Source organism: Macrobrachium nipponense, chromosome 46, assembly GCF_015104395.2.
Source record: "Macrobrachium nipponense isolate FS-2020 chromosome 46, ASM1510439v2, whole genome shotgun sequence".
Classification (NCBI taxonomy): domain Eukaryota; kingdom Metazoa; phylum Arthropoda; class Malacostraca; order Decapoda; family Palaemonidae; genus Macrobrachium; species Macrobrachium nipponense.
Window position 1 is genome coordinate 36,426,381 of NC_061106.1, and position 22,923 is coordinate 36,449,303.

At 43.3% G+C, this 22,923-nt stretch overlaps 1 protein-coding gene across 1 annotated transcript in view; it reads left to right on the forward strand.

The window, feature by feature from the left end:
* The window catches only part of LOC135214695 (uncharacterized aarF domain-containing protein kinase 2-like), a 93,627-nt gene that overhangs the window by 45,580 nt on the left and 25,124 nt on the right, over positions 1-22,923 (forward strand). The window contains exons 8-10 of the mRNA XM_064249028.1: positions 356-477; positions 11,690-11,807; positions 12,135-12,242. Of these exons, the coding sequence (XP_064105098.1) occupies positions 356-477; positions 11,690-11,807; positions 12,135-12,242 (348 nt within the window). The remainder of the gene's footprint in view (positions 1-355; positions 478-11,689; positions 11,808-12,134; positions 12,243-22,923) is intronic.

Sequence of the window (22,923 nt, forward strand, 5' to 3'; positions counted from 1 at the left end):
TTTTCATATTTACTACATAAACAAATATCCTATATATAGTAAAATACAGCAAAATTGACAATGTTAGCTGTGCAATGATTATGACAACTTACTACTAATACAGCTGCCATACTGTCGCTACTACTATATTATTATGTACCACCTTGGATTTGTAAATGAGAATGGAAAATGCAAGCACTAAATGCCCTTAAAATTTATCCAGTCCTCTGAGACCAATGGAAAAAATTATTTGTAAGGTATTGATTTTTATTTGTGAGGCATGAAAGTTCTAAAACTTTTTATGTGTTATTCTGAATTTGAAAGGGTATGAGTTATTTTGAATTAGAAAGGATTTTAATTTTATTATACATTTCAGGTTTGGAATGATGCTGACCATGATAAGTCATTACCTGTCGAAGAAACCCCTCCAAATGATTTAGAGGGTCTTATACCTGTTGCTGTAAAAGTCCTTCATCCATCAATGCAAACTTATTTTAGGTATGGAAAGCAGACCTTTGTAAACGTTCACATTTGTGTTCAAATCTAATTTTTGTATGCTTATTATAAATTACAATCTCTCATTTTTTACCAGAGTTTACAGACTTATCATAGAACTGTTTAAACTTATGAAAGACATCTGTTTTATTTTAGCCAGATTTACTGTCTACATATTTGTTTCTTCCCCTTGTCTTACTTTATTGTGTGCACACAGTCCTCCAGATGCTCAACAGAAACATAAATCCTTTAGTTTCCATTTATCTGAAAATGAGTCTGTGTTCCACAGTGCCTTTGATGGAAGCAGTCAGCCTTTGCAATTTGTTTTCCATTCATAGGTAAATCTTGCTCCCAGAATTTCTTTACTTACACTTATTTTCATAATTTTGATCATATTTCATGCATGAAATATATACCACCTTTCTTGCATTGTTGAGCAGTATATGATTCCTCTCATATTTTTGAAGAACTGCTCTCAATTTTCAAGTTAAATTGTTTTACGCATATTTTTGTTTGTCTATCATTTACTACTGTATATATCAATGAGTATGTGATCACCATTTTTTATTTGCATCACTGTACATTATTTTTTATTTCCTTGTATTGGCATTTTTTAGATTAACACTTCTTGCATACTTCTTACTTTTTTCTATTTTACATTTTCACATTTTTCACCAAAATGTTCCCAGATATTAGTCTCAGTATTGATGTATCAGCCCTTTTTCCATTTTTGTATACAGGCAGTCCCCAGTTATTGAAGGGAGGGAGCAGTTCTGGGCGAGGGCTGATAAGCGAAAACCGCCGGTGACTGAAACTCGGTAATTTATGATGCTTATGGCACTGATAACCGGTTAATGGTGCCTCTGTTAGATATGTTATTGAGCCATAACTTGGCACCGATAACCGAAACTTGGCACATTATGGCGCTAGACAAGTGTCATAAAACCGGATCTCCATTAGCTGAGTCTTCTGATAAGCGGGGACTGCCTGAAATTGTAGGTTTCCTTCACTCAGTAATAATAATAACAAAAGACTATGGAAAATCAATGTTTGAATGAGCTTTGGATAATATAGATAATTTTGCAGCTTATTACAGGCTTCTCTAAGATTAAGAGCCTGTGCCTGCTTTTATGACTTACCCAATAACAATAATTTCTTAGTTCATGTAATTATGCTGTAATACAAAGTGTGTTATTAATTGTGTAACTGTTGATAAGCATTTTGTGATGGTCTGCTATTTTCGTACAAATACGTTAAAACTTTTGAGGTAGAGGTCCCTATGTAGAACTAAAACAGGTTTTGACATAGGAAAAACCTATTTTTGGTAGTTGCTGTTGAGTCTTCAAGGAGTTACCCTTTCTATGGTCTATCCAGAGCTCCATGGTGACCAGACTAATTTCAAAGAATTCTCTTTTAACTGGTCTTGTGGCTGGGTATTGTGTCGTAATGATAAACATTATAACATGTGACACGGTATAAATGGACTCATGATAAGAGGGCGCTTTCTTTTATCCTACGTGTCTTAGAGGAAAAAAACTTTTGGGGTGACTGAATGCTTACCTTTTTAACCCTCACAGCCCAGGGATGTATATCTACAGTCACAAATAGCTTCAGGGTAGTGGACGGATATTGTAGATAGATTTGGCGCCATACAGTTTGAACAAATGTGGGAAAAGTGTTCGTAGTTCCATATATGTATCACTATTGGGAACTCTTCAGATCACCCTATAAGAGTATGAGTTAGCTGAGAAGCCCTTAGTCTTGCTCGAGGGGGTAAGGAGGAATGTGGTCACAAATTTCCATCCAAAGATGTGTTGTAAATATTTTACAATAAATATGCTAAGAATTGGTTCCCGGTTTTATTTCTTATCTTTTATGATATTTTTTAGCTTATAACTGTAAAATTAGTGAATGACTGTCATAGGGAAAAGAGACCTGAAAGGGATGGGAAATATTCATTTACAACTTCCAGTGGAAGGTACAGAAATTTTGTTAGAATTTTTTTCTTTTACCATGGGAAGATACATATGTAAGGCCTAGGGTTTTTGATTGATAATATATTGTCCATGTGTTCTCTGTGACCTATGGAATGTGGAGAACAGTGCAGGAGCGGCGACCCGAGAGTAGCTGATGAATGAGTTTCTGGGGATGGCGTGAGATAAAAATGCTTAGTTCGACAAGTCAATTGTACTGAGTTTATTAACTCTTCTCGAAGTGCCTTTGTGAAACTGGATGCAACTAGTGTTGAGAGGCGCTAACGAACTGTGTGTTCGTATGTGCGTGTGTGCCTCTTCCCTTTAATAGTTTCATACCCAAGTCTATGGGTGGATTTTGACAGAGGGTCTTCAAGTGAAAGGCAAGATGCCGTGGTGTTCGCCGGGGAGTTTTTATTAACTGTGTTTAAGTGTTCCGGTTGCTTGGGTGAGTGTTGAAGTGTTTTAGCCGAAGGCTGGCTTATTATCTGTTTGACATTTTTTATGATGATATCCAATATTTATCATTGATTGTTAAGCTTGTGTGTGTACTTACCGGGATGTGTTCTGTATCTTTGAAACAGACGATTCTGGAATGGAGGGGGACAAAGAGTTCCCAGATGGGTGTGGACTTTTTGGTGGCTAATGATTACTATCAGACATTGTACTATTCGGGGTTTTTTGAGTTAGTCTGTAAGACTTGATTATCCATTATTTATTCCTTGTTAATAAACGTTAATGTTATGATGCGACTCTCTCATTTTCGTTACCTGTTAGAATGGAGAGAGAGGTGGAGAGAGAGAGAGGTGTCGGTGCTAGAGAGAGAGAGAGAGAGAGATTCCTTGGAGAGAGAGAGAGAGAGAGAGAGAGAGAGAGAGAGAGAAAGAGGCTGTGTGTAATGCTGTGTGTGGGTTTGCCTTCCGTTTCGTGCTACACGCTTACCTAATGAATAATGGGGGGGGGGGGAATCCCCCCATTACACATATCTTCCTCTTTCCATTGATGATTTTTTTTAGTTTTTCTTTTAAATTAGCCATCCTTAAAATTGGGAAGATCCCGATGGTGAAGCGAAAATTTCCATCATACCACTTATACGCCACGCCCTTACCGATCACACTCACACTGAGCACACTCAGAGAAAGGAAAAGTAATAAGAAAAATGAAATGGATAAAAAACGGGCAAACTGAAAACCGGCTTTAAATCAGATAGACAGTAAACATGTCTTATCTTAAATGCGGTAGGAATATAACTGGTGGGTCACAGGACGCCGAGGGCATTCTGGGTATACATGCCCTGTGACCTGGTATAGATGTCAATAGTCCCTGGATCTCACAAGTGTAATTTTAATTCTACCAGTTTCCAGCTTGGCGCTAGTAAATCCTAATGTTAAGACCGAAGGTTTGTTAGTTATGAAAAATACAAATTAGTTACAAATTTGGTATTTTTTGTTTCCCAATTCCCCTTTTTCCCAAAAGAGAGTACTCTGTACAATTCTAATGAAGTTACATTGGGAAGTGACTAGTTGGAGCCCTCCAATGTTTCTATTCGCACTTTTATGTGCCACTTTAAAAAGTCATAGTGTGCTTGCCATTGGGTTCTCATAAGACTTTTGGTCACAACAGCAACAACCGTTCTGGAACATTATGGAAGCCCTTTCATGGCAACTTCTATCAAAGTGCTGTCAAGATTCTTCTCATATGGGTCCTAAATTTCTGTGTAGCTGTAAATAAAGGGGGCTTTTCCCCTTCAGAAGGGAGTTGTAGCATTGCCCATTCCTTGGTGGGGTTTTCCAAAACTGGGGTGACCGTGGCAAATTGTTTTAATTCTGCCATTGTCTCTGGTCTTTTAATCACTAAAAAATTCTGAAAATCTGTCTTTTACAGGATTAATAATTTTGAAAATGAAAGGACAGAAGGCTGGGACTACTTTGTGAGCAACTTGGGTCCTGGTCAAGGGTGTCTTCTATAGCTTTTTATGTTGTAGACACAGGTAAGAAAACCGTTTCTGTTAGTGGACTTAATTCAGGTTACTACCTAGTCCAGGTTATTTTTGTTCACCCTTAAGGATAGACAATTCTAAGTTGTAGGCTATAGACAATATCGACTACAGTCCAGCTACCACATTCTCACTGAATTGATGTAGATTGTAGGCTGTTGCTGACACCATTATCTGAAAGGATTATCTTTTACTAATGATGATAATTGTGGAACATTTCTTTAGATAAAACTTCTAAATAGAATGATAAATTCTTCAAAACAATTTTTGCTTCTACAAATAGCTAATGATAATTATAAAATATAAAAAGCGCCGACGTGTGCCGGCAAAAAAGCGGGTTTACGACTTTTTGCACACTATAAAATCATTAATCCATGGTCTAAACTAAAATATTTGTAACTAAAAATTATGCACTTTGTTTAATCAGTAAGCAAAGAATGAACTTGATGAGCTCCAGTTTATTTACCGACCTGAAAAGGAGTAGCTTCATGGTCTATGTTTGGTTGTACGTAAATATATGATGGCACATTCGAGTATAGCCACTTCTGGCAGATTTTGGCGTAGATGAACTGGGTTTTAGTATTAGCTGAGGATAAGAGAAATTGCTCATTTATCCTGAGTCCATTTATTATACTATATCATGTGTTTTAATGTTTATCATTCAACACAATACCCGGCCACAAGACCAGCTAAAAAGCAAATTCTTTGACATTAGTCTGATCACCATGGAACTCTGGATAGGCCATGGAAAGGGTAACTCCTTGAGGACAAGAAAGCGACTTCACTTATCAAAAATGTTTTTCTCAATTTTGAATATGTGGGATTAAAATTTATTTTGTTCATGAAACTTACCTGTCAGATATATATATAGCTGTATTTTCTGAAGTCCGACAGAATTTTAAAAACTTCCGACACATGCAGTGGTCGGTCAGGTGGTTAGTACCCATTCCCGCCGCTGGGAGGCGGGTATCAGGAACCATTCCCATTTTCTATTCATAATTTTTCTGTCGCCGGTGCTGAAAACACCTGTTTTTCAGTACCTCCGTCTTAGGATTTTGGAAAAAAAAACATCATTGCCGCTAAGTATCCTAATTGTCTTTTGATTTATTTACTTTTGGATTTGTGGGATTTGTGGCTAGGCATACGCTATCTTAAATTGATTTGAATTTGATTCATTTTTGCATAAAATATCTGAATCTAGTTAGGCTAGTTTCAGACGTGGTTGTCTGCAAAGATAGGGTGTGGCTACCGAAAGCTTCGGTAGATCCGCACTTGGTATGTACGAGGGGTATGGGTCTTGCTTCTTTGTTGAGATTTGTCATGTAAGGAGTGTGAGACTTTGTCTATTCCGTAAGGAAGACGTATGATTCGTATGTACGCAATTAATCAGTAAACATGTCTAATTCCGTAAGGAAGACGTATGATTCGTATGTACGCAATTAATCAGTAACAAAAGTCAGGGTAGTGAACCTGCTAACCTTCCTGTAGACTTTATTTTGCCTCACCCTGTAGTAGGGCCTACGGGCTATGAATATGTCTACGAGAGGTGCTCGCTCTCCTTCATTGCTGTGAAGTGCTACTTCTGTAATTGTTACTCCTAACCCTGCAGTGTTGCCTTCGGGCCCTAAGGAGTGTCTGTAGAGGAATTGCCCTTTCTCTGATACTCTTTCGATCGTATCTTAGAATCGAAAGTGCTTGCTTTAGAGAGTAAAAGTGAAGTGCAGAAGTGCAGTGATACCCCTTGTGTAGTGGAGGGTGTGTCAGATCGGCCTCGTTTCGCCTCTAGGCCGGGACCTCTGCTTGACTCCCAGGACCCGGGGAGGAGAGCATGTCGAAAGCCTAAGGAGGGTTACAAGGAACCCCCACCGATCTGGCGTGCCTTCGGCAGTTTCTGATGAAAATCCCCAGACTGCCAAAGTGCGTGCGCGTGCACGAATCCTGAAAGATTGCTTCTCGTCCGCCGAAGCGTCCTCCCCACCCCGTGGAGGGGTTGGAGCTTTCGGAAGGACTCGCGCCCTCTAAATAGAAGCTTTATAGAAGAGGACGCTTCACGTCCTCTCTCTCTCTCGTTATGCGTTTCAGTGAGAAGTAAGAAGGCGAACGTCGCCTGAAGTCGTGTCCGTCTTTCCACTGAGAAATACGTAAAGAAGTCATGTAGCAGGAAGCTTTTGAGAGCGGGCGCCCAAGCCGGCGCGCGCGGGTGCAAGCCAAGCGCGCGCCAGTGACGCCGAGCGCGCGCTCCAGTGGACGCCCGAGCGCGCTCCAGTGGACGCCGCCCGCGGAGCGCGCGCCAGTGACGCCGAGCGTGCACCAGCGCACGCCAGGTGGTGGTCGCCTGGCTGAACGTTTCTGTTGAACTCTTCAAGCTCTTGTTTCAGAATTGGGCCTAAAGAATTTTTACCCTTTACCTTCGGTGATACCTTCTACCTCACCTGCAAAGAATGTGAAGTAGGCAGTGCTTCGGAGGAAGCTTAAAGTGAACAGACAACTTCTTCTTCGAAATCCAGCAAGACATCGGGTTTCGTGAATTCAAGAGGTCTCTGTCAATTAATATTGCTTTTCGCATAGGTGGATGGAGTTAAGGAAAGCTCAAGGGAAGATCTCGTTTGCTCTACGCAAGCTTTGCTATTCTGCCAATAAATTTAAGTTGCCACTACCGCAGTCAAGACTTTGCGATAAGGCAGTTACGGGTTATAAAGGCTCGATGTCCTGCACGTCAGGACTCTCGGCAACGTACAGTAGGATTCTTGCAAAGGCACTCATCAAAAGGACGCTCTTCAGGAAAGCGCAAGACAGGACTTCCTTTGCCATACTGCCAATAAATTTAAGCTTTAGCAGGCATTAGTTGTGATACGGGAGAGGAAGCTGGTTGGAGATTTTCTTCCTCTTCCCAGGATAATTTTGCAAGCTTTTTAGCCCATCTGAAAGGGTTTTTCAGATGATAGAATTTTGCTAGTTTCTAGTCGGGACTACGCTGCCGAATTGAACATCGTCGGTTCTACCTGCCGTAAGCCCAGTCTCTTACAGGATTTCTTGCCCCTTCCTCGTTTGAGACGGGAATCGGAAAAATTAAATGCTCGACTTCCTGGATTACGTTTTGTCAATTCAGTGACTTCCCCCATTGACAATATACTATCGTTTTGTCAAGTAAGTGGGTATCCCCTCATTGACAAAATCTCTCTTTGTCCCGTAAATGGGTTAGTTCTCATTGACAAACATCTCATTAACTTGATATTGCGTAAGCGAATAAGCTCTTATTGACAAGATTCGGAAGAGCTCTCATTCGTCATTCGCAGACTCGTACAAGAAATAGACTTGTAGACTACGTCAATGAACGCTTATGTCCAGTAACATAAGAAGCTTGAGCTGACTGCTTCGATTCTCTTAAGTTTTGTTCATGAAACTTGCCTGTCAGATATGTATGTAGCTGTATTTCCGAATTCAGCTATATATATGTCTGCCAGGTAAGTATGAACAAACTTTATTGTGATATAATTTCATATTTTGCCTTGCGCTATTTTACTTCTGGTTGGTTCAAGTCATATACGCTTGCTGTAGTTACCTCTTCGGATGGCAACCGAGAGGTCTATTGTTTATTTTAAGGACATTTAATCGTTACTCCCTGCAGCCTTCCAGGAGTTTCCGATTTATCTTTTACCGTTGTATGGTAGTGCTCTGACGACACAAACGCATCTATATATTTAGCGTTTTCTGTTTCGCTTAAATATACCAGCTTGAGAGTCTTTCTGCTCAAAAAATAGCGGACCTATTTCTTCGTAGAATAGGGTAGCTGGCAACCCAGACATAAAGTTAAGAGACGACGTTCGTAAGCTGCTGGCTGCTGCTGTCACGCTGTGTCTGTCCTCCAGTCCAACCGAGCCAGTAGGCAGTAACAGATCGTGCGCTGTCATGCGCTGTAGGTTACGTCTCTCTCTCCTGCGGGATTGACTGACTAACCGTATCTCTGTGCTGACGGTTACGTCTCTCATGCGGGATTGACTGACTAACTATATCTCTGTCCTACAATCACGGACTTTAGCCTAAGATTGAGGGGATTTCTTACGTGAATGAATAAACGTTGCATTCGTTTTGCCTTACTATGTTCAACAGGGTTATCTCTTAATCCTTTCGGTGCTCGTTACCGCACGGTATGGAACTACAAGTCTACCGCAACATTGCACTTTTATATGCTCTCCTGCTTAGGCAAAGCGCAGCCTTATTAGGGAAGTAAGCATACTCGGGGAGGGAATGGATGAGCTTGCTGGGGACCATTTCCTTCCTAAAGAAGTTTGTTTCCCCGAATAGACTGCAATTCAGACCACAGTTTTTTCCTACCGGGAAACTGAAATATTATTCAAGATCTAGGAATGATTGCTGAAACATCGCTCAGTGCGTCTATCACCTGAGGTGATAGAAAAGAAGGTGACCCGGACATCTGGATAGGGTTTCAGATGTCCTAGATCTTAATCTGAAAGAAGTAAAAGCGATTCGGTAGTCCCTCCAGTCCTCGAAACGAGTTTTTGGGAACCAGTGGTCCAGATCAACTCTGATATTCCACAGCTCTCTCATATCTTAAGAAGTATCTTCTCTCGGTCCTTGTTCGAGTTTACGAGAAAGAGCCTATTATAACAACAGGCATAGAATGTAACGATCCTCTACAGGTTCGTTACAGGATTGCAAAAGTCCGTACGAATCGTCTCGATCGACGCAAGCAACTATTTACTTCCGAGTGGAATCTTTCTTTAGAAGTAAGTTGAGAGTTGTGTAGACTTTAGGTCACTCCCTTTCATTCTTCTCTTCGATATGTTGAGGACGAAGAGGCTTCTTCTTCTCTGCTCCCTTATTCTCGATCCGGGCATCGGTACCATTAAACGCCATCCTATGATATTGAACGGGGATGGATGTTTAGTCTTTTTTTCCCCTTTTTCAATCGCTTAGGAAATGTAATAAGAGGATTTATGACGTCACAGGGAGCGACAATGACGCTGATCGCCCCATGTTGGCCTTCAGGATCCTGGATTCACAGAGGTCACATACTTCCTAGTTCACTTTCCAAGGACCTTTTCCGAGAGAGTCGGTCTACTCTAACTCGAAAGGTACCTATAACCTCTCCGCTCTGAGTCTGACTACGTTCAGACTATCGAGATGTTGACAGGAATAAGATTACCGTCTTCCTTTTCCATCATGAAGAATGGGATAAGCTGGCAGTCAATTATTAAAGAATACGCAAATATGTTGTTGACGGCCTTTGGGCTCAGAGATTTGCGTCTGTCAAACAACAAAGCCCTTCACGATTTTTGAGTTCTGTGGAATCTCGAAACTCGCTCACCATCTACTTTTTGTCTCACCTGTTTTCTCGGAGTCAGACACTCGGTGCGAGATCAGGCGACATATAGTAGCCCTGAGTTTCTTGTTACGAAGTCGGTTGCGTTTATACACCCCGATAATCGTGTAACGAGACCAGGTTGGACTGTCAGGCATTCTTCCTTCGGGACTGAATCGCCTTTTTGCTCCTCGCTCCTTTCTCCTGGCACCAGAAGCTCGAGTCAGGAGTTGATTTCGCTGACGACGTTGGGTTGCGTTTGATACACCCCCAAGGTTTGCTTAGATTGAATCGCCCAGGCAGTCCAGACACTCATCCTTCAGCGAAGAATAGTGCCTTATGGTCTTCAGGTACAGCCTTGCTGTCCTTGATTCGTCTGACTGGTCAACTGGTCGGTCACCTGACTTTAGTACAGACGTACTGACTGTGCATGTCCAGATCGAAGCTTTCAATGTGGAACTTAGACGTAGTCTGAAGTTCTTGATGTCAAAGCATTCGAACCTCTCCTACCTGTTAACTTCTTGCATGTGATCAGGAAGGCCTTCTTCTAACCACCCATAGATACGACAAAGAGGGTTAGTGAAATTTTGAAGCCATCGTCACAAAGTTTTGGCTTTAGAGAACACAAGGCGGTGTGCTCTCTAAGCCTTCCGTTGTGGCCTAAGAATGGAAACCCGTTTTGTCCTTGGGCAGGAGCTTGGAAGCAAGGATGGCACAAGTTAGTGGGCAGGAGCCAGAGAGAGTCCTGTGCCCTGTCGGGTCTCTCAAGTTTTATCTACATAAAACTCAAGAAAAGGTCGAAGTCATTTGGGCAATCTGCAGTGTTCCGAACAAAGAACCAGACCTTGCCCAATATCGAAGAACACCCTGGCTTTAGTGTTAAGGAGTTCTTTCAAAAATGCTCCTTCATTGTGTTTGCACAAAGAATTGAAATCTTTTTATCTGAATGCTCACGAGGTGAGGGCGCGGCCTCGGAAGCATTTCAACAGAGCATGGCACTCAGCAAACATCCTGAGTACCATGTTTTAGCGAAGCAACTCGTGTTCACTTCACACTCCCTGCGAGATGTGAAGATGGCATATGAGATCTGCTGCTCGCTAGGGCCATACGTGTCTGCAGACACAATCTTGGGGGCAAGAAGTACCACTCATCCTCATCCTGTAGAAAATGGTTAGGAAGAGCTCTTAATGTTTAGTTGTTGAGTCGCCGACAACGGCGACTTCTTAACTCTTAAGCCTTAGTTAACACACCTTAACTTTGGCTGGCTAGGTTGGTCAGGTGGTGATATATATATTTATATATATATTTATTTATTTACTTCTTAGCCCTCATGGTATGGTCAATATGGTCTAGTCACATTGTGGTCACGCCCCCGTTGACAGATCATCTGGAGTGCACCAGCTTTATAGGTCTCTACCTCGCTGGCAACTCTAGTAAAGCAGAAGCAGACTTGGGTGACAGTAATCACGAAGTCCGCTATGCTAACAGGTGGAACCAAGATGTAAATCATCTGCATGCATTTGTTTCCCAAAATCCTTCTATTCTGTCCCTTCCCACCTCCAAAGGTGGGATTCAGCTATATATATATCTGACAGGTAAGTTTCATGAACAAAATGATATTGTTATGATACAATAAAGTTTGTTCATACTTACCTGGCAGATATATATAATCAAGTACCCACCCACCTCCCCTCAGGGGACAGTGGAAATAAAAATTATGAATAGAAAATGGGAATGGTTCCTGATACCCGCCTCCCAGGCGGGAATGGGTACTAAACCACCTGACCGACCACTGCATGTGGGTCGGAAGTTTTTAAAATTCTGTCGGACTTCAGAAAATACAGCTATATATATATCTGCCAGGTAAGTATGAACAAACTTTATTGTATCATAACAATATCATTTTGTTTTATTTCTAAACAGGAGAGATTTGAAAATTTTAAGAGCTTGTGCTTCCTTCCTGACCTTCGTATACCCACCAATACGATGGCTTTCTTTACCTCAATGTGTAGATGAATTTGCACATGTCATATCTGGTCAGGTATGTTTAACACAAGAATTTAGTTAGTATAGTTAACTGCTATATCTATTGTATCATCTTGAATGAATCACTATGCTTATAAAAATATAATTTTTCTACACAAAAAAACCAACTCCCATAGTGCAGATTACAAAAGAATGAGTCTGTCATTTCACTGGGGTTCTGGGTGTCTGCCTACACATGCAGTGTTGCAGTATAATGATAATATTCTTTTAAGGGATGCTGGTGCATCTGGCCTTTGAAGATCATGAATGAGGGCACATTATAAGCAGTTTAGTTGGTAGAGAAAAGATTTTCATTTTTTATGACACTTGCTTTCTTTTCCAGGTTAATCTTAAAAAGGAAGCTGAGAATATGGAACTTTTCTCTGAAAATTTTGCAGAAATTACTGCCATAAAATTTCCCAGACCTCTGCGACCTTATGTTACACAAAAAGTAATGTATTTACTTTGCACATTTCTCAATATGTTGATAAAATATTCAATGAAATAACCCTTGTCTTATTGTACTGTATTGAATGGTTTCATGTGTACTTTTCGTTTGTGTGTTGTAACCAGTATTGTTTAGAACTGCATTATGAAGTACATACCTTTGCATTACAAATGACCTTTCACTAGTCTTAGTGAGCCAAATAAAAACCAGAATTGCAAATTACCCAATAGTAGATGGTTAGTAACCAATAAGCATTGCAATCACTTAAAGTGCACCAAAACTCTTAATTGCTAGGGCCTTACTTTCATCCTGGTCTTTGTTAAGGTAAACTTATTAGTAACTGTTGAGTTATTAATAAGGTACTAGACCATTTTGTGACCCCTTGTTATTACCCAAAACCTGGAATCTGAGACCCTGTTGCTCAGTAGTTTACGGGCTTCAAGTCACTCAGAGTAGATGTTTGAATAGCAGTAAGTTTCTTCCTGCCATAATAGTTACTAAGTCAGTCACCAAGTTATGGTTGCCAAAACAAATAGTTATTTAAAAACAATATATTTGTTCATATACGAAACAAACCTTCGGTCTTAACATTAGGATAAATACTCAGCGCCAGCTGGAAACCGGTAAAGTTTAAAATAATTGTGTACGCAAGGGACTTATTGGCATCTGTGCTTGGTCCACGAGACATGTGAGGCCACCCACATACCCCTCATTAACTTGTGACCCCGTCAGTTATTTTCTTACTGCCTTTAAGTGAGGACATGGTTTACTCCGTCCTTTTAAAGCCGGTTTAGTTTGCCCCCTGTTGTTTTCAATTTGTTGTTTGGAATTCCCGGGTATGTGAACATGAAGCTTTCTCATGATGCGAGACTTCCTGGATATCGCAAGAAGCAGTTATACGCCCTGTTATTTTCTTTGACAGTTTCGACATCGATGGAAACCGTCGAAGTACTCTTCGTGTAATAAAGTTGTAGGTGAAGAAACTCTTAGGGTATGGTTAATTCGTTACCTGTGCTTGGGAATATCGCATATTCATACGGATTGCCTGTAATCCAAAGCTTTGATATATCTGGATGTGCTTTGGGAAGTAATTATGACTAATTGTGCTCCTTTCCCTGCGGGGAGAGGCGTGCATCGCCATCTTGTTTTCATTCCAGATATGTGGGTAGAGAGGATGCAGGTGTGCGGTTGGCGTTCGGCTTAACAGGAGAACCAACCCAAAAGGACAGTTGGTTTGATGTTTAACGTCGTGTTGCCATCCAGGATCCCCCGTGATGGATGTCCCTTTTATCCTGACATGCACTGGATGGCGGATAGGGCAACAAGGCAGCCTTTAATGTCAGGTTGCTATGACTACGAGAATAACATCAACAGCCTTGCACTTCTAGTAGGGTGTGTGCTGGCTTCGCATTAGAGTTGCTCAGTGACGTCATAAACATGGCGACTGCCATGACGTCTCTTCACAGCTGCGGCCTACACGAAGGCATGCTTCCATTTTCATTTCGAGGTACAAGAGTACTTTACAACTATACTTTCTGATGGGAGGTTTTTAATGCACATTGTTTTTGAGAGAAATTACAAGCGTTAGGAGATATAAGTCACATAATGGAAAAGACAAGTCTTTCCTCTGTATCCTTCCACTTAGGCGTCAAGCTTAGGTGACTGGCTTTGATGCCATTGCGTTCTCCTGCCAATCCTGGAAATAATAGGGACTTTGTAGCTGAACCTCGAGCCAAGAGGAGAAGTTTCTTCTCTATCTTTGAGCCAGGATTGTTACATTCCTATTATATGAAAGCACAAGAAGTAGGTGTAGTTGTAATTGTCGAACAAGTGAATGATGGAAAGTTAGCCTAGTGTGGCTGCTGTGAAGAGTTTGAAAAGGCTAGAATTAGGGACTAAGTGACTGATCCTCGTGCCAAGAGGAGAAGAATAATTTCCTCTTCTTCTTCGAGCCAGGACTGTCACATCCTTGTAAAGTAGAAATGCCACAGAAGGTTGGGTCTCTTGATCTTGGCTGCAAGAGTACCATAAACAGCCTCACGCTTCCATCAAGCGTTTTGACGTCATAGCCAAGACCGCTTGTAATAGCGGCAGTCATGACGTCACAGCCTACTGATTCTCGATTTACTTCGCTGCCTTTGGAACCTAATACGCTTTTTGACTCATTGGTACACACAGTAATGAAGAGTAAACAGGATCTAGAGGTGAAAATGGCTAAGTAAGACAAAAAGAAAAGGCGTGATTCGCCTTCTTCTCTAGATGATGTCATAGATAAGTTTGATGGCATCACTGAGTGTACCAGGCAAGTGTTGGAGGATATGGGATTTCATGACTGATCCTCGGGACAAGAGGAGAAGAGTAAATTCTTCTTCACATTTGAATTAGGGCTGTCACAGCCCAATCAGCAAGAAAATCAAGAAGTCAGTGGCTGGTAAGCTCAAAGCAATCGGACGAAGCTGTGTACATGAGTCCTAACGAGCGAAAGCGTCGACTGTCGCTGGGCTAGCGGCTGACGTGGAGTTGCCAGTGGTGACTACAAAGAGTCTAAGAGAGACTGCAATGCCGTGGCTAAACTTGATACATACGCCGATGCTTTTACAAACGTTTTCCATGGACTCTAGCTGTCAGAGTAATAAAATATGATAAAATAGCTCTCATGATATTTTCAAGATCGAGCCATTAATGGCCATTAGGGATCAATGGTGCCGAGGCCGTATGGTTGGACGACCATGACGCATGCTAATAGATACCTTCTCAAATCCTACTGACTATTCGGGATTGAGCCATCAGTGGCCATTAAAGATCATAGGTGCTGTGGCCATATGGTCGGAAGGCCATAACGTATGCAAATAGATACCTTCTCAGAGCCTACTGACTATTCGAGATCGAGCCATCAGTGGCCATTAAAGATCAAAGGTGCCACGGCCATATGGTCGGATGGCCATGACGCACCCGGACGTTTGTCAGAGGGTAGGAGTGAGTTAATGTCTCCTGTGGCTGAACACAGTGCGTTAGAACCGGAGGGAAGAGAAGACCAAGAGTTTCTGGCTTCATATGAGGTGGTGATTGATTTGATAGTCAATTCAATAACCTTTCGGGGAGCCAGCATGCTTCCCCCGGGGATTGACATGGTGTTTGGTTTGAAAAAGGATACAAAAGTGTATGAATTACCTTGTTCTAGTCATGTAGAGTCCATTTTACAACACGTAAAATGCACGGATTGATAGAAGGATATGGATAGCTCTTAGTAATCGTATGCCGCCTGAATGGTGGGAAGTAGCATACTTTGGGTTGACTCCAGAAAACTTCAAACCTTTACAGGTAAGGAGAATTCCCATATTTTATATATACTTGTTGGCATAAGCTGATTTCTTCCTATAAGAATATTGACCAAACGCTTCGACTCTTACACAAGTAGTTAAAGTTAATCGAAAGCTTGGTTCCTTGAAAGTACTGTAGAACCATTCTTCTTAATGAAATCAAATGGGAACTTAAGTCGAAAGAAAGAGGTGAATGTCATCCTTTCGTCATATAAGGTAGCCAAGCCTAAGTAGGGCACTTGTAACCTAAGATGCTATAGCCAGGATAATTGGGTCATACCTTTTAGCCTAACAAGTGGTTATATTCGTAGCCTATTCCTGCCAGTTCGAGTCTACTGCTACCATCTTAGTTAATCTGAGTAGTAGTTCTTAGCTTAGACTGTCCGAACTAACAGGTTGGGTATGCATGTGCTGGCTTGGACCAACTAATGGTTGCGGTTTGGCTTTCGAACCTACATTTACTATCTTAGATTAGTCTGAGTGGTACAATTCTTAGCTTAGCCGGGTCCGCTTAGCCTAACTCATAGGTTAGGTGGTTCCGACATACATGTCAACTTAGCCTAACAGTGGTTTGGTGACTTAACATGATCCGGTTGCTTGAACATGCCCGTACTATCTTAGGTTGGACGAATTAGTAAGGTTATAAGTATAGCCGAGCATAGACTAGTGCCTAGGCTACCCATTCGAAACACTTTTACCACCTCAGCCTAGAAGGTTGTGGTTGTAGCCTAGCATGGATAGCCCAAACTTTCTTGAACGGTTCTACCCTAACCCAAGTCATTTAGTTTCTAGATTAAGCTAGTCTAAACTAGCCTAGCCTAGTAAAGTGTACATCTCGGATGGACTTAATCTACCCTAAGTGATGGAGGAGTCAGCCTAGCCTAATTGGAAGTGTTAACATAGCCTAGCCTAACCAAACCAGGGTCCTAGCCTAATTGGAACGGGTAACATAGCCTAACCTAACCAAGCCTGGGTCAACCTGGTCTTGCCAACTTAAAATAAGTTAGTCAGTTCTTAATTGACTATACCTACTTAGACTAGTCCAAGTGGTTGTTGGCTAGGTTAACCTGGAATCTGCAAATGGGTCTCTTCCATACTGGTCTAGTTTTTATATTGAAGTCATGAACCTAACTTAGAGGGTTCAAGCTTCAGTTGGCTAGAGTGAGGCATTAGTGCCTCATCATATCTGGAAGGGGAAAGGGGGGAGTTTCCCATTCTTCAAGAGTGAGGTAGGGTGAAGTGACGTTGGGTACAATTCTGGGCTAGGTTACTCGAGAATAGCACCAGGATGGTTTCTGGCAATATAGGATTTCCCTTTGGAGGGTAGCATATTGAACATATGCCCGTATATTGTAACAGGTCACCACATAAGGTGTTTCGTGGTTGGCATCTTAGTTTTTGCAAAAACACTGAGCTGTTTAATAGCTCTCGTAGGGCTGAGGGCTGACCTGAAGGATTGGATATTTTTTACGTGGCTAGGAACTAATTGGTCACCTAGCAATGGGACCTGCAGCTTATTGTGGGATCTGAACTGCACTATATTGATAAATTATTTTCTATCACCAGAAATAAGTTCTCTGATTCCACATTGGCTGAGATGGGAGTAGGACCTCCACCGGTTTGGCAGATGAGTGCACAAACCACTCGTCCAGAGAGGAACTCGTATAATGGAAAAACCATGTAATAGCTGTCTCAGGGGTTGTACCCTTCGAGGAGCCTGAGGATTCCATTTGTGATACTGGGAACATCCTGGAGGTTATGCAAACTCTAGGTTCTACCTGTTCCACCATGTCCCGGACGGAAGGATGGGTTCCAGTAATTAAGGAGGACCCAGGATGAGTGACTGATAAAGTTTATCGTAGCACAATCATCGCTACTAGGTTCGTGTGGGGAAGAGACATCACAGATAGGTAGCATTAATATCTCAAGGCCTGGAGGTTGACCAGTATCCCCTTTCGAACTAATACTTCTTAGTTTTTGGGTGGAGAGTGTCACCTCGGACGTAACACGACTCCAAAGGTCATTAGCTCACATATACAGAATGACCCTTTGGCTGTGACTGCCTGTGTAGTGGAAGTTTCTGTCCATTAAAGGCATTTGGTCAGTAGACAATGATCTGGTGGAGAGGTTGTCAGAGCAGAGGGAAGAATCTCTGTAATTACATGTTTACATGCATGGTGATATACATTGGACTGGTGATTTGGCATGTGAATATCGCTTCACACTGACTTATCAGAACTCCAGTCTGATAAGTGAAAACATACTCTGTATCAGAGTAGTCTTGACGGACTACCACCAGGCACATACATCAGCCACGTTACAGGAAACTGACTGTGGATGGGGGGTCTTCCTCTGACCTTGGTAGAGTGGGAGTACTCAATAACCAGGGTTTTGACGTAGACTCAAAAGTAGCCTAGAAATTCAGTTCCAGTTGGCCCCGGAATCCGGGATAATGAGTCAATGCAGCACAGGTCATGACAGATACATTTCTTAATCTTGCTCAGTACGGCGTGAGTATGTGTGAGGGACCTTCAGCAGGGCCAGCTTTGATTTGTCAAAGTACTCTGTGGTTATAGAAAGAACTAAGTCACCTAGAACATTAACGTGGTAGACGTAAAGGAACAGGCCAAACAGAGGCGATCGGGCAAGCCTACTCCTTGTTTGTCTAGTTGTACCAATGAGGATATACAGAGGATAAGGTTATCAGAGGAATATGGGCCTCCTGGCATTTAAGAACATATCTGTTAAAATGATTGTGACGGTTGGTCTGTGACGGTATCGAAGCTCAAAATTGAGCAATTTTAAGGGTGTCTGTGTTCATTGAAATTTGAGAGTGGGTTCTTTGTTATGAAAACCACTTTCAATTTACTGTATATATATATATATATAGTTGCCCAGAGGTCCTTAGACTCAATTTCCTTGGGTCCTTTGGTGGCTGCTCAACAAAAGGTGTAACTCATCCAGTACCCCTGGCGGGTCAGTTGGTATCTTGTCTAAGATGATGGTATGAATGTGAAATGGAGGAGTTAACTGGCCTCTTTCCTTTTCAAATTTCTGTCTCCTTTACTTAGGGCAGTAAGAAGAGAGTACCATCATAAGCTGGAACGGACAAGGTACAGGTGAGTGAAGCGGCCATACTGTTAGAGTTAGTATCAGTAAGAGACCTATCAGTAGCAGGACATTCCTCTCTTTAGCAAGAGGGAGAGGAATGATAACAAACCTACATGAGTGGATGAATTGGTTTGTTAGGGGAACAGATCTTCTTATCTTCCTCGGACGCAATGAACTATGACATTGTGTAAAAACCCAGAAGTCTGACTCTATGATATTCATATATGTCTTAGATTCGGAAATCCTGGTCAGTTGTTTTGTAGAATTCTAGTATTCAGAAAACTGATCAAAGGTGGCAAACTCCCAGTTGGTTAATAGTACTTACCTCCCACCAAGAGTAAGTCTATCCTAATGTAGACCGAAGGTTTGTTTTGTATATGAACAAATGACAAATTTGTAACTAATTTGTATTTTTGTACATGAACTTTCCTGTCAGATATTTACTTAGCTATAGTCTCCGACGTTCCCGACAGAATTTCAAATCTCGCGGCACGCGCGACAGGTAGGTCAGGTGGTCTACCTTACCCGCCGCTGGGTGTCGGGTGTATGAACCAATCCCCCTTGCTTGTCAGATTTTTCTCTGTCGCGGGAACGATAACAACTGTTGTCGGTTCCTCTTGATAGTTTTTCGATTCTCGCTTGCCTGGAGTTAATTTGGACTTCTTTTGGTGACGTATTCGCTCTGTTTGGCTTGGCATACGCTATTTGTGGACCGTTTTGATTTGGATTTGGATTTTTCTTTAACAATGTCTGACCTGGATTCAGTAGCTAAAACTTCTGTTTTGTTTAGGGTTTGTGTGATTGAAGGATGTAAGGTGAGGTTGCCGAAAGATTCGGTTGACCCTCACACGGTTTGCATGAAATGCAGGGGGAATGAATGTTCTTTTGCTAACCCTTGTAGTGAATGTAAGGTTTTGAATGAAGACAAATATAAGGCTCTCTCTTCTTATGTTAGGAAGTTGGAACGTGATAGAGTACATAAGGCTTCCTCTAGAAGTTCTAGTAGGTCTAGAATGAGTGAGTTGGATGTGGATCCTAATACTAATGTAGAAGTAGAACCTTCTCCCCAAGTTGCAGCCCCTGCTCCCCGCACCGAAGCCGAAGATTCGTCTTCGGAGGCGGCGGCTTTAAGAGCCACGATTCTATCTATGGATCAGAAGATTCGTCAGTTGGAAGGTAAGGAGAGTGTTAGTGATCAGTGCAGTGTCCCCAGTGTTGTGGAGGGTGCGTCTGACCGGCTCCTTAGTGCCTCTAGGCCTAGACCTCTTCCAGACTCCCAGTTCCAGTGGAGTAGGAAAGTCGAAAGCCGCAAGAGGGCTAGGGAGAACCCCCACCGGTCAGGCGTCCCCTTGGCAGATCCTGAAGTACGCTCCCAGGCTGCCTCGGATCGCTACAAGAAGGAGATCCTACGTCAATGCTTCTCCTCTTCGTCGTCTCCCTCTCCGAAGAGAGGTTGGAACTCCCCGGATGCGTCGCCCCCGTTGAAGAGGGCTTGGAAGGCTCCCTGCAGTCCTTTGGCTTCTAGTCCGGAGGTTTTCCCGGAAGAATCGTCGTTGGAGGCGAAGAAACCCAAGAGATCCTGTGATCGTTCTTCTTCTCGCGCCCCTCGTTCTGCGCCTGGTTCCGAGGAAGAACAGCAAGATTCTCCTACTAGAGTCCTTGCGGGACTTCAGGCTCAGATCACGGCGCTGGCAGACTCTCTAGCCTTTAGATCGCGTAGGAAGAAGGACGTTTCTCTTCTGATCAAGAGATCTAGGCGCCGCTCTTCAGAGGATCGTTCTCCTCTTTTTAGGCAGTCTCCTTCATATGGGGAGTTTTCGTATGAAGGTAGGGGCTCACACGAGCGCCCCCGCTCTCCTGGCTCTCTTTCTGCTTCAAGGCGCCATACTTCGGTCGGACGCTCTGTGGAGAAAGAAGTTTTTTCTCCAGATTGGATTCCCACTTCCGGTAAGCGCTCTTCGCCTGGACATCACGCTATTTCTTCCTCTCCCTCGCGTGGGACTTCTCCTCAGCAGCTTCAAGAACCTAGAAGGCGCCCTTCTACAAGTAGGCGTTCTTCTTCGGGATGTCGCTCTCCTCGAGTTTCGGATCGTGCTTTGAGTAGACGTTTTTCTCCTGATCGTGACTTCTCTCCTGATCGTGACTTCTCTCCCTACAGACGTCAAGAGTCTGGTAGGAGCCGTGCGCCTGATAGGCGTCCAGCTGGTAGCTGCTCCCTGCAAGGTAGGCGCCAAGAGCCTACTGCACGTCGATCTCCTAGTAGGCGCTCGTCTCTTTCGAGGCGTCCTACTCCTGATTATTCTCCTTAGGGCAGACAACAAGAGTCTTTCAAGCGCCCTTCTCCGTGTAGGCACTCTCCCTCTTCTAGACGCACTACTCCTGACCGTTCGTCTCTTGGTAGGCACCAAGAACCTCGCAAGCGCCCTTCTCCCGATAGGCGCTCGTTAGCTTTGAAGCGCCCTTCTCGTGATTGTTATCCACTTGTCAGACGTCAAGAGTCTCGCAAGCAGCCTTCTCCTAGTAGGCGCATTTCTCCTTCCAGTCGAACTTCTGTTGATCGTACTCAACTGGACAAGAATCGAGAGCCGCGCAAGCGCTCTGCTCCCGATAGGCGCTCTTCTCCTGGCAGCCACTCGCCTCAGGATAGGCGCACAGATTCTGGTAGGCGCTCGCCTCCTCGTAAGCTCCCTGTTGATGTATCCAGGTCTTCGCGGGGTAGGAGCCCTTCCTCTCCTTCAGCTGAGATTTCGTATACCTCGAAGAGGGAGTCTCATTGCAGACAATCCAGATCTTTTCATCGTTCTCCTGTGGATTTGAGCTCTTCTACGAGAGGGCGCTCTCCAACCTCTCGCTCAGTTCCTACTAGGACCCCTTCGTCACCTAAGGATCTTCAGCGCTCTCCTCGACAAGACGTCCTAGACAGTTCGGATGAGGAACCAAACACTTCTGCAGCTGTCTTCTTACAAGAAGCTTACAGAGCTTCTCTTGCAAGTATTTGGGGATTCCCTTACTCCTACGGCTCCTCCTTCTCCTCACTCACTTTTTTCAACGGCGAAGACAACGAAGGGTTCTTCTGGTGTGAGGATGAAGCCGACCCTTTCGATGAAGAAGGCACTGAGGAGTTTTGGTTCCTGGATGGCTTCCAAAGAAGAAGCGGGGAAAACGATGTTCGCTTTCCCTCCTTCGAAGTTATCAGGACGCGCTGGTTTCTGGTACGAAACAGGAGAGTCCTTGGGTTTGGGTCTACCGTCTTCGGCTGATTCTGATTTTTCGGCTCTGGTAGATTCCACAAGGAGAGCTGCCCTTAACTCTGCGAAGACGACTTGGGCAATGAACGAAGTAGACCACATGCTGAAAGGCATGTTCAGAGTGCTGGAGGTCTTTAACTTCCTTGATTGGTCGTTGGGAGTCCTGGCCAAGAAGATAGAAGTGCCAGAGTCTTTTTCTCTGGAGGATCTCATGTGCGTTTTGTCTTGCATGGACAAGTCTGTAAGAGACGGAGCGAGTGAAATCGCCTCCCTGTATGGGGCCGGGATCGTGAAGAAGAGGTCCGTATATTGTTCCTTCTTAACGAAGTCCGTCTCCCATGCCCAGAGGTCTTCTTTGCTGTTTGCTCCTCTGTCTGCTCAGTTATTCCTTAAACATCTAGTTCAGGACATTTCAAGATCGCTTTCGGCTAAAGCCACCCAGGACCTTTTGGCCCAGTCGGCAAGAAAACCTCGCCCTTCCTTCCCTACCAAGGCTAAGAAGGAGAAGTCAAGTACTCGAGAACCCTTTCGAGGGGCTTCTTTTCCTCCAAGAACCTCTGACGTTTTAGAGGTCCGTCAGACCTTCAAGAAGAGGTAAGACTTTCGCCAAGTCAGTCAAAGCCCCCAAATAACTTGCAAGTCCTTCAGACAACGGTGGGCGCCAGACTCTTAGGATTTGCGGAAATCTGGGCCCAGAAAGGAGCGGATCCTTGGACCCTTTCAATTTTGAGGAGAGGTTACCTCATCCCTTTCACCGCAAGACCTCCCTTGACGACCACCCCAAGGGAGTTGACAGCCAGGTACAGAGACCCCATCATGAATCAAGCTCTCCATCTAGCAGTAAAGAACAGATCTGGGAGAAGGAGGCTATCGAACTAGTGACAGACCATCGTTCATCAGGCTTCTACAACCGCCTTTTCCTAGTTCCGAAGTCCTCAGGGGATGGAGACCGGTGTTGGATGTAAGCGCCCTGAACTTCTTCGTAGAAAAGAAGAAGTTCACGAT